At 55.8% G+C, this 10,956-nt stretch overlaps 1 protein-coding gene across 1 annotated transcript in view; it reads right to left on the minus strand.

Moving 5' to 3' along the window:
- LOC133151030 (voltage-dependent P/Q-type calcium channel subunit alpha-1A-like) overlaps positions 1-10,577 on the minus strand; it is an 11,200-nt gene extending 623 nt beyond the window's left edge. The window contains exons 1-24 of the mRNA XM_061273759.1: positions 10,477-10,577; positions 10,265-10,404; positions 7,214-7,305; positions 6,994-7,146; positions 6,723-6,910; positions 6,438-6,541; positions 6,241-6,356; positions 6,109-6,165; positions 5,968-6,033; positions 5,672-5,869; positions 5,485-5,597; positions 5,291-5,403; positions 4,967-5,098; positions 4,818-4,890; positions 4,536-4,656; positions 4,353-4,420; positions 4,176-4,282; positions 3,741-3,897; positions 2,979-3,535; positions 2,554-2,879; positions 2,347-2,476; positions 2,147-2,276; positions 2,009-2,068; positions 1,802-1,908 (exon numbers count right to left, since the gene is read on the minus strand). Coding sequence (XP_061129743.1) covers positions 1,802-1,908; positions 2,009-2,068; positions 2,147-2,276; positions 2,347-2,476; positions 2,554-2,879; positions 2,979-3,535; positions 3,741-3,897; positions 4,176-4,282; positions 4,353-4,420; positions 4,536-4,656; positions 4,818-4,890; positions 4,967-5,098; positions 5,291-5,403; positions 5,485-5,597; positions 5,672-5,869; positions 5,968-6,033; positions 6,109-6,165; positions 6,241-6,356; positions 6,438-6,541; positions 6,723-6,910; positions 6,994-7,146; positions 7,214-7,305; positions 10,265-10,404; positions 10,477-10,569 — 3,401 coding nt within the window. The 5' untranslated portion in view covers positions 10,570-10,577. The remainder of the gene's footprint in view (positions 1-1,801; positions 1,909-2,008; positions 2,069-2,146; positions 2,277-2,346; positions 2,477-2,553; positions 2,880-2,978; positions 3,536-3,740; positions 3,898-4,175; positions 4,283-4,352; positions 4,421-4,535; positions 4,657-4,817; positions 4,891-4,966; positions 5,099-5,290; positions 5,404-5,484; positions 5,598-5,671; positions 5,870-5,967; positions 6,034-6,108; positions 6,166-6,240; positions 6,357-6,437; positions 6,542-6,722; positions 6,911-6,993; positions 7,147-7,213; positions 7,306-10,264; positions 10,405-10,476) is intronic.
- Positions 10,578-10,956: the final 379 nt, after the last annotated feature.

Raw genomic sequence — 10,956 nt, forward strand, 5'->3', positions numbered from 1 at the left:
ACCAAATCATTCCGGGAATAGCGTCTTGGTCAATCGATATTTTCTCTCCAGCACGTCAAGGGCCCAAATGCTGCTTTTCGGCAAGCAGAAGAACACAGAAAGAAAGAAAGAGCGAGAAGCCACAGTGTTCCCGTTCCGCAGGGAGACGAGGAGGAGGAGGAGGAAAACTTTACCGGGTGCTGCTCCTGCGATGGCGGTTAGGGATCGGACACAAAACGGCACACAAGACGAGAAAAGATTGAAAGAGCACCGGAGCCACACACAAAAGCTCTCTTCAATTGATTTTCATGCGCCCAATGGAAAGCACTTGGCCATGCCAGATGGCCGCTTTTCTATTTGCGGCTTCCTGTATGTTTTATATTTGCCGCTTGCTTTTCTTATTTGACCATTGTATATCTTTGCTCCTTGCCAAAGTTAAGGTCAAAGGTGTTAGGCCAGCTGGCTGCAATTCAAAGAATACACACGAGAGCACTTCTTTCTTACGCGACCCCTTTTTTTTCTCCCACAACACGATTTCAGTGAGTCCTTCTCAGCGCACTGAAATTGAAAGAGTCATCACCGTTAAAAAATACCATTTTGAGCTTCCAGGAACTAGTGTGCTCCAAAAGCTCCCATTTTTTGAGCTTCTCCTAGCAAAAGTGGTATCTCTGAAAGGATAGCTTAGCACTACGCTAATAAGAGTCCGCCCGGCTAGCAGCATGAGCCGCTAATTAGCACAGTCAAAAAAGGAGTGGACTGTTCTGCTTTGAATTTAAATGCATCACTAAGGAATGTGATTTGGGGCTTCCAGGAACTCGTGCGCTCCAAATCCTCCCATTCTTGGAGCTTCTCCTGTCAAAAGTGGCATTTCTGAAAGCATAGCTTATTGCTACGCTAATAAGAGTCTGCATGGCTAGCTGCATTAGCTGCTAATTGTTTCTTTTAATTCTAATTTTAATAAATGCAGGACAATATTGTTTTTTGGCGCAGCACAAGCCGAATAACATGGAAGGGTAGGAGGTCAGGGGCCAAATGGAGAAGTGAAGTCATGTCATGTGATGTCAATCAATGCAAAAAGAGAGAACGGGATGACTCACAGCCTGCTTGGCGGGAAAATCGTAGCGGCGTTGGAGGAAAGGGGGGGGGGGGCAGTTTGGAGAGTGAGTCGTGGTTCCACGGATTAGACACAAATTGTGAATGAAGAGGCTTAAGGCTCCTTCTGAAGGTCTTGATGGCCAAACTCAAAGCACCTCTGCCAAGGCGTGTTTGTGTTTCATTTGCGAACAAGAGGTTTAACCAACTCCAACAAAATTATGAAATATAATTCAATGCATTTTTTTCACTCAACGTCCTTGTTTTTACAACACATCATTTGTTTTTGTGACAAGAAGAATACACAAGTTTGGGACCTCTCCCTTGAGGTCTTTGCTAGTTTTGAAATGCAGAGTAATGCCCATTACCACCACCTGCAGGACTGGAGTGGAAATTGCAAAAATAGGATTTTCTTTGTTTCGATTTTTTCCACACTAGTAAAAAAAACATAGCTTGTCAATTAAACCTAAATTAACATTTGATTTGGTCAACTCAAGCCTTGGCAGAAGTCTGTGTGGTCTACACAAAATGATAACTGAAGGTGGCAGCGGAAAGAGAGAGAGAGAGACAGAGAGAGAGCGAGAGCGCGTATTTGGAGGAGGAAGTGGATCGGTGTTGTGATGTGCTTCACCAAAGCATCAACCTTGGGCGGACAATTGAGGGCAGGGTGTGTGTGGCGTGCGGTCAACGTGACGGTGGAGGAAAGGGGAGGGGGGAGGAAGTTACTTACGTGAAGGCGAAGGCCACCAGAGCACCACTAACCACTATAAAGTCCAGAATGTTCCACAAGTCGCGGAAGTAGGAGCCTTGATGGAGGAACAGGCCCAGAACCACCATCTGGAGCGCACACAGCACGTCCGGTGGTCGGTCGGTCGCCTTGACAACGCAATGGCTTGTGCTTGCCGAATAAAACGCAGGCAAAGTGGCATTCTTGTACCTTGATGAGCATTTCAAAAGTGAACACGCCGGTGAAGACGTAGTCAAAGTAGCGCAGCACCTGAGGACGGCGTGAAGGACAGGCCCCAGTTAGAGAGAGGGCGAAATCGGCCAGCGGACTCGCGGCGCCGACGCTTACGTTGTTTTGCGGCGAGTCCGGCGACACCGGGTCCTCAGCCGCCAGCGCGATGCTACTCATGGCGATGACGGACAGGATGCTGAACTCAAAGTATTTGAGGGTGAGGATGTAGTGGCAGCACCTCCTGAAGCTGGAGAGGCCACCAAAGGTCAACAGGCGCCAGGCCCCGCCCCCAAAAAGACCTTTTGGCCGTCACTCACGGGTTGGTGGTGGACAAGATGAAGCAAGAGCTGAAAGGCGGCATGGGCTTGGGGCCGTCCTCGTCGTCGTCCTCGTCGCCGTTGTCCTTCTCTTCGTTCTTCTTCGGTTCCGTGTTGGCGTTCTTGTTGACTGGGGGGGAGGGTTGGGGGGGAAGGGCGTTCAGGAGCGTTCTGTGATTTGCGCGCACAGCAAAAACACATACTGACCTTGCAGGACGGCGTTGGTCGACGGGTAAGGGTAGACGGGCGGAAGGTCCACGCCGGTGTAGTCCGGCTTAGCCATGCTGCTGAGGATCAGGCTGTCCATGCTGCGCAGGAGGGCGTGGGTGTCGGCGGCGTCGCCGCAGCGCTTGAGCGGGTTGTTGACGTGCTGCGGCCGACTGGCCAGCTTGCTGTTGTTGCGCAAGTTGTCCAGGTCCTCCTCGTCTTGCCGGATGGGCCGCGAGGTGGACAGGCTGGGACCGGCGCCCTGCTGCTCCCTGGCGGAACCCAGAGAAGGAGGCGAAGGCGGCGGCGGCGGCGTGAGCGTCAGCCTGCATGCAAGCAATCACACGAGCCAATGGCTTTCAAGCGTCGCCAATCCAGCTCATCAAAAGTCATCATCAGAAAAGAGCAAAGGTCCATCCACTGACTTTCTAGAGCGACGTCCTCCGCTTCTTTCCTGATTGGCGTGACGATGGCGCCTGGCCTTGCGGCCCTCGCTGTCCTCTCCATCTGCCTGGGCTCCCTTGGAGCCGCACCTCCGGCCGGGCTCACCCTTGCAGTGACGTCGGGCTCTGCGGTGCTCGTCGTTGCCCTCGCCGCAAGCCTCGCGGTTCCTGCGCCGGTGGCCCCGGTGGCCCCTGTGTCCGTGCCTCTCCTCCGGCCGATGGCCCTCCCGGTTGCCGGCTTCTGGGCCCACGTCGTCCCCCGCCGCCGGTTGCTCCCGGTCGGGCGGTTCCGGCACCCTCTGGTGGTGATGGTGGTGGTGACGGTGATGGTGGTGGTGATGATGATGGTGGTGGTGGTGGTGGGGGGGCGCGGCGCGGTGGGTGCGGTCAAGGTCCTGCTGTTGGTATTCCTGGTCCAGGGGCAGCTGGCCTGGAGGAGTCTTGTTGGTGTTGTTGTTGCGGTTGTCCTGCGGGTTGACCACCAGGGGGCGGTCCAAGTGGGTTTTCACGTCTCCGTGGCCTTTCCGCGCAAATGACACCTGGGAAAGAAGTGCCAGATGGGATGAGAAAGCTCGTCCCGCCCACCTTGGGCTGTGTCCCACTTGATCTCATTGACTGCCAACGCGATCTTTGACGTCTAGAACCGTCAATGGCACCGAATGAGTTACTAAGAATGCAGCGCTGACTTCCTATGTAGGCCCGAATTAGCTAGCGAGCGAGCTAGTTCGGGGATGGAGTCCTCACCTCGTCTCCCTCGCTTCCCACCTTCCAATCGTCCTGCTCCAGCTCGTTGTAAAGCACCTCTCGGCTGGTCATCAGGTTCTGCCGGCGGATCTCGCTGGTGCGCTGCTCCCACACCGACTTGCCGCCCGGCTTGGCGTGATTCTTCTGCTGCTCTTTACTGCGGCGCACACGCATCCACATTTACGGACTCGACACGCGCAAAAGGGCTCGGGGACGTTTGGCTGCGGGCTGAACTTTCAAGATGGACGTAGTACGCACGCCGTGAGCGTCAAAACGAGTGGAAAGGAAAGGTTGTTTTGCTTGAAAAGACGAAGGCTCGTTTCGGGTTGGTCCGCAAGCGTCACCCCGGAGCCCAACGTCTGAGAGTTGTCGGGCGGCAGTGGCGGCGACAAGGGAGCCCAGCCCAGCCCGTGATGAGGCTACCCGTCTACTCACGCGGCGATGGAGAGATTGGCGGCCGAAAGCGGGCTGACCTCGGCCACCTCTTTGGCCTTCTGCAGCGCCGTCTTCTGATTGGCCGCCTCCTCTTGCTCCTCCTCGTCCTGCCACGAGAAGCGTTTTGAGGGTGAGGCCGCCGTTTCGGAGCGCTCGCTGAGCGCCGCTGCTGCTGACCTTGGTGAGCTCCTGAGCGTTGGCAAGGTTGTCCACGGCGATGGCCAAGAAGACGTTGAGCAGCGTGTCTGAGGTGCGCCGAGTTAGGGATCGCAACTCCCCAAAGACATTTCAAGCCCAGGGTGGGGCCGCTACGCTTTTTGTCGTGCGGCATTTGGCCCAAACCAAAAACAGAGCGGATACAGTTGCCGAAGAGGGTGAGGACGATGAAGAAAATGGAGAAGATCATCCCCTTGTCGTTGACGCCCCCTTGAGATTCGATGCCGTCGTACATGACCATGTTCCAGTCCTCTCCCGTCAGGATCTGCGCGACACACCCCAGAAGGTGTCAGTCACTCCGCCTTCTGGGCCAGTCGAGGCTCCGCCCGCCCCCTCCCAGTTGGTTAGACGCTCGAGTTTCACCGACAAGCTTACTTGACGATTTTGTACGTCGGCCAAAGAGCTGAAAATGAACGAGTTCCTTACCTGAAACACCGTCATGATGGCCGCCGCAAAAGTGTCAAAGTTGGTGGGTGGCGTTCCATCTTCAAAGTTGAACCTGAGGAGGGCACAAGGAGGTCGGAAGAGGCCGCGTCAAAGCGAGCCCGCCGGCGCGTTTACGCGAGAGCACCGACTGTCCGCCGAAGAGCTGCATGCCCAGCAGGGCGAAGACCACGATGAAGAGAAAGAGGAGGAAGAGCAAGCTGACGATGGACTTCATGGAATTGAGCAGGGACACCACCAGGTTGCGCAGCGGAGCCCAGTACCTGAACAAAAAGCAACAAAGGAGACCCGGAGCGAGTTCACGAGCAGAGACAAAGGCGGCACAGGACCCCAAAACCAGTGCGAGGAACCACAAGCAGTTGGGAACTTACAGAACCTCACCAGAACCCAAATGTCTGCTTAATTCTGAACTTTGAGATCCTAATCAAAGCCCAAGCTGTGAGGTGTCCACTCACTTGGTGACCTTGAAGATTCTCAAAAGTCTCAGCGCTCGCAAGACGCTGATCCCGAAAGACGTGCCTGGCTTGATGGTGGCCCATATCACCTCAAAGATGCTGCCCATGATCACCTGTGTGCAGATAGCAGTGCTTACAATGTGGTGGGGGGGGGGGTCGTGCGTGTGTGTGTGTGTGCGTGCGCGCGCTCTCACCACACAATCAAAGCAGTTGAAGGAGGAGTGGAAGTAGGGCTGAATGCCAAGCCCGTACATCTTGATCAGCATCTCAGACATGAACAAACCCAGGAAAATAAACTCTGCATAGACTGCACGGGGAGAAAAGAACATTTTGTCGTGGGCCAGCGGAAGCCAGAAGGCCGCCGCCGGGTCCACAACTCACACAGGAAGTCGGAGAGCAGCTCGGGCTGGTCGTAGTGCACGGCCGCCACGCACATGGTGTTGAGGCCCACCAGGCACAGGACGGTCCAGTAGAAGGCTTGCGTCTTGACCATCTTGCGGATGAAGAAGCGCAGACGTTTCTCCTTCGTGCCGTAGCCCGAGCCGTCTTTGCCGCTCTTGATGCTGGAGCGGGCGAAGCCTGAGCCACACGGCCCGTCGCCCGTTAGTCCGGACGGAGCAGCCGCTGTCTGTCTGTCTGTCTGTCTGTCTGTCTGTCTGCCTGCCTGCCTGTCTCACCTTCCTCAGCGTTGAGCAGCTCCGTCTTGTTGTTCTTGGACTTCATGGGCGGGCGGCGGCGGGAACCTAGCAGAGCAGAGCAGAGCGCTGGTTCACACGGTCTCTTCCCGCACGCGGCGCAACGCCGCGAGCGCGAGTCACCGTCGAAGCTGGCGGCGGCGCCGGCGCCGCCGTCCTCCTCGGCCAGGATCACCTCCTCTGCGAAGGAAGGAGCGAGCGGGCGAGAGGTCAGAGAGGGTCGGCGGCGTTTGGCTGGCACGGCGCGCCACTGACCCGCTTTGCAGATCCACTCCAGATAGCCGTTGAGCTCGCGCTCGATCTGCTGCTGCCGCCGCAGCTTGAGGAACTCGCTGCGGTTCTCCACGCGTTCTCGCTCTTTGGCAAACTCGCTGGGCTCGGCGGGAAGCGAGCGCACGTTAAGCGCCGCCGGTCGGGCCGGCTACGAAGAGGCGAGGCGAGGCGAGGCCTACCCGGAGAGGACGCCCAGCACCAGGTTGAGCATGAAGAAAGAGCCGATGATGATGAGCGGGATGTAGTACATCCAGTTCCAGGCGCTGCCCTCCACGTCGTTGCTCTGAGCAAAACATGCTTCGTTGAGAGACAACACGTGGGCCAAACGGAAGGCAAAAGTTGGGAGCGCTATTAAACTTCAACCGAGGTCGGTCAGAACGACTTCTCGGGTGAGCGACGTCGTTCACGTGGCCGTTTCATGAATGAGGCGGGGGTGGGGGTGGCGGCAATTTGGCATCACTCACGTAGTAGAGCATCTCGGTCCAGCCCTCCATGGTGATGCACTGGAAGACGGTGAGGACGGCAAACAGGATGTTGTCAAACTGCGTGATGCCGTAGTTGGGCCCGATCCAGCCGTCGCGACAGGTGGTGCCGTTGGGGCACAGCCTGGAGGGCAACTTGGAGCCGCACGGAACCTTGTCCACGATCTCACCTGGCCGCAAAAGGCAGAAAATGCATCAAGCCCGCGCCGCGGACCCATCTCCGGGCCAAGCCGACCGACCGACCGAGGCTCACCCGTGAAGTCGTCGTAGCAGGTGGTGTGGAACTTGCCCATGTAGAACTCCAGGCCGATGATGGCGAACATCAGGATGGCCACGAAGAGCAGCAGGCCGATCTGCAGCAGCGGGATCATGGCCTTCATGATGGACTTGAGCACCACCTGCAGGCCTGGAGGACACACGGCACAAGGCGTCCAGCAGGAGGGAGCCTCCCATCCGACGCCAAGCAGACTTACTGGGAATCCCCGACACCAGTTTGAGCGGCCGCAGCACCCGCACGGCTCGCAGCGTCCGCAGGTCGATGTAAGAGCGCAGGGACGATAAAATGCTGTTGAAAAAGAGGACGACGGAATGATTTGCCGTATTGCCGTTCAATCGTGTTTGTCACCATTTTCAAAGCTAAACAACAAATAAAGCCAGAATACAATTGACAACAGTCACTCCCTCGCCCCGCTTCGTGTCTCCGTTGCCACGGCAACCGGCGAGTCCGCGTTTCCACGGTGACCGGCCTGCTCTTGAGTTACCACGGCAACGCGGCTCATTGATGGAATTTGCCCATCGCCGTGGCAACGACGACGGGAAGGAAGCGGGGTCGTCCCCGAGCCGTGGATTTTTTTAATTTTTTTTTTTTCTCCAGTGGCCATCCCCGCTCCAGCCCCATTCTTCCGCCTACACGCAGACTTCCAGTGTGTGTGTGTGCCTGACAGTGTGTCTCCCATGCACACATACGTACAGCAGATCAGGTAAGGTGTCATCACCTTCTGCCACGTGTGTGTAAACGTTGTGGGAGTGCCACGTGTCAACGCAGTGTGACCTTGTGTCATCACCTTGTTTCCGTGTGTAAACGTTGTGGGAGTACCACGTGTCTCCGACGAGCGTGGGCAGCGCATCCACGACGCACATAGACGCAATGGCTAACAAGGGAAGGAAGGAAGGAAGGAAGGAAGGAAGGAAGGAAGGAAGGAAGGAAGGAAGGAAGGAAGGAAGGAAGGAAGGAAGGAAGGAAGGAAGGAAGGAAGGAAGGAAGGAAGGAAGGAAGGAAGGAAGGAAGGAAGGAAGGAAGGAAGGAAGGAAGGAAGGAAGGAAGGAAGGAAGGAAGGAAGGAAGGAAGGAAGGAAGGAAGGAAGGAAGGAAGGAAGGAAGGAAGGAAGGAAGGAAGGAAGGAAGGAAGGAAGGAAGGAAGGAAGGAAGGAAGGAAGGAAGGAAGGAAGGAAGGAAGGAAGGAAGGAAGGAAGGAAGGAAGGAAGGAAGGAAGGAAGGAAGGAAGGAAGGAAGGAAGGAAGGAAGGAAGGAAGGAAGGAAGGAAGGAAGGAAGGAAGGAAGGAAGGAAGGAAGGAAGGAAGGAAGGAAGGAAGGAAGGAAGACTTGGGCGTGTCTTCACAAAGCTTTCACGGGGCGGAAGCACTCTGCCGCTCCCGACCGCATTCTCCGTCCTCTTCATTTTCTCCCTCGGCCATTACTGCTGAGCTCAGCCCAGCGCAAACACACACGCGCGCGCGCGCACGCACACTTCCTTTCGTCAGCCCGTTCCCTAATGGAGACGTGGCCGAAGCGCCCTCTACTGTCGCTTTCAGAGTGAACGTAGGCGAGACAGGCAAAGTGATGCCACGCTAAAAAGACTCCGGAACCCGTGGCTGAAATTAAACAGAACCTCAGGGCATCCGCTTTTGATGGAGCTGGAAAGAGTTCCATCCAATCCAAGTTGAAACTAATCTCTTTTGTCTAATTGGGGCATTAAAGCTGGCTGATCATTTGGGAGGGTTCTTTTCGGAGATTCTGTGGGTGGCAACGGCGCGCAGGCTGGCTCCAGGACGGGAAGCGTTGGCCCAAAAGTGGCAAGCACGCCGTTTTGCGCAAACTGCAGGCTTTTAGAAGAGAGCGGAAGAGGAGCCGACTGGCGAGCAACAAAGCTAATTGAAGTGATGGCAAAGGTGTGGTAGATTGGGTCGAGCATAAAGCCACAACAAAAGGGACAATTTGCAGCCCGGTTCTCGTCCTTTCTTCTCCTCCCTGACCTCATTTTGCCGGACGTCACGTCCCGGGCCACCGTAGCCACGGCAACCCCTCGGACGCAAGTTATTCGCACTTTGGCCCAATGAAGGGTCCATTTTGAGGTCCATTTTGGTTTGGCTGCCCACGTGAGGAACCCAGAAACCACGAGCCAACGGGCCGACCTCAACTTTAGGACATGCCAGACGCTGCCAATTAGCAAAAAGTCTGAGAATTGGGCCACACAAAGCCAGCAAAACATCACCCAAACACCAAATCCTAAAAAAACCTTGCCGGCTGCAACATTCTCTTCTGAATAAACATGAAGATCCATAAATTGGCCACGCATAGGAAGTGTGTGTGTGTGTGTGTGTGTGTGTGTGTGTGTGTGTGTGCGTGCGTGTCAGGCTGGAGCTCACGGGGAGCAGGCAAAAGCAGGTTACTGCAGCACTCGCTGCACACCCTCCCCCATCTTTGCCTGGCCTCCTTCCTCAGATGCTCTCCATCCATCACTGGCTCCTCCCCCCTTCCATCCTGTTCCATGCGCTCTTCCTCAGCCAGCCTCCTCTTCCTCGCAGTGTTATTTACGCGCTCGCTCCAGGGCCTGATTGTATCTTGAAAAGGTCGCAGTGCCCCCCCCCCCCCCTCGCTTTTAGCTTAGCCTAACTTAGCATCTTGCTTGTTCTACGCGGTCCAAGGAGCGCTTTTCGTAAGCGCCGCCCCTCTCCCGTGTCCCCCTGGCCGAGTTGACATTTCACTTTGGCCCGGTGGACGCTTCCCGCGGCGCCGCTCAGATCACGCCGCTGAGGGGGTCCTCATTAGAGGTGCGCGGCCCAGCCCGTCACGCTGTGTCAAAGCTATGCGGATGGATCCCCTAACAAATCTCATTGCTTTCCACCATCCTACCCGCTTCTCTCCTGGGCCACCATATTTCGATCACGCAACAAAGACACACACTCGCGCAACAGAATCAAGATGGCAGGCAACGAGAGGAGCAATTCCAAGCACAAGAAAGAGAAAGAATGAAAAATGAGTAAGTGGATCGGATTTCTTCTTCTTCCCTTTTCCATTCTGGATCAAACTGTCCAAAATTGAAGAAAACATTTCAAGTCTACAGTAGATTTGCGATTTCCAAAATCACGCTTTCCGAATAGGGACACGTGCGCTCGACAACAGGATTGTTTATCGGGGTTTTTTTGAAGTTCAAACCTAACAAAGAGAACAAACGCACGGAGTGGCGAAACGATGGGCTGACGACGGGCAAATGACGACGACCGCCTGGCATGGAGCCGACTCACCCGGTGAGCACCACCACAAAGTCCATGACGTTCCAGCCGTTGCGCAGGTACGAGCCCTTGTGCAGCGCAAAGCCCAGCGCCAGTATCTTGATGCCCGACTCGAAGCAGAAGATGGCGATGAAGTAGGGTTCCGTTTCCTCCTGCGGGGCGGGGGAGGGGAGGGGGCAAGCCAGTCAAGGGCAGCCGCCTAGCAAAACCTTTGCGGGCCTTACCAGTCGCTCGGACAGCGGCGTCTTGTCGTCGTCGGGCAGGTGCTGCTCCAGCGCCAGCACGATGCAGTTGGCGATGATGGTGGTGAGGATCATCCACTCGAAAGGAGTGGCGCTCGGGTTAAGGCCAAAAACGCTTACGCGGGCGAAGGAAGGACACTCGTCATCAACGGAAATATCTTTTGCTCGCTTTTTGCTGCCGCCCCAGTCTACTCATGCCGAGCGAGCGCATTTCACATTGTCCAGCAAATTCTGGGGCTCCAAAATGGTGGAGACAAGACAAAGGTGCCAAACCACAATCAAAAGCAAAATGGCTGACTCCTGATCAAGAATCCTTTTCCACACGAGCGCACAGAACCAGCATCCAAAGGTTTTGTTGTGACGTGTGGAAAATGCGTGAGTCCGTGTCTGTGCCTGAGTCATGGGCGCCGGAAGCGCTGGCGTGACTGGATACATCCAGACAGATCAAGTCTGCGCCTAATT

Source organism: Syngnathus typhle, linkage group LG3 (genome assembly GCF_033458585.1).
Source record: "Syngnathus typhle isolate RoL2023-S1 ecotype Sweden linkage group LG3, RoL_Styp_1.0, whole genome shotgun sequence".
In the NCBI taxonomy this organism is placed as follows: Eukaryota; Metazoa; Chordata; class Actinopteri; order Syngnathiformes; family Syngnathidae; genus Syngnathus; species Syngnathus typhle.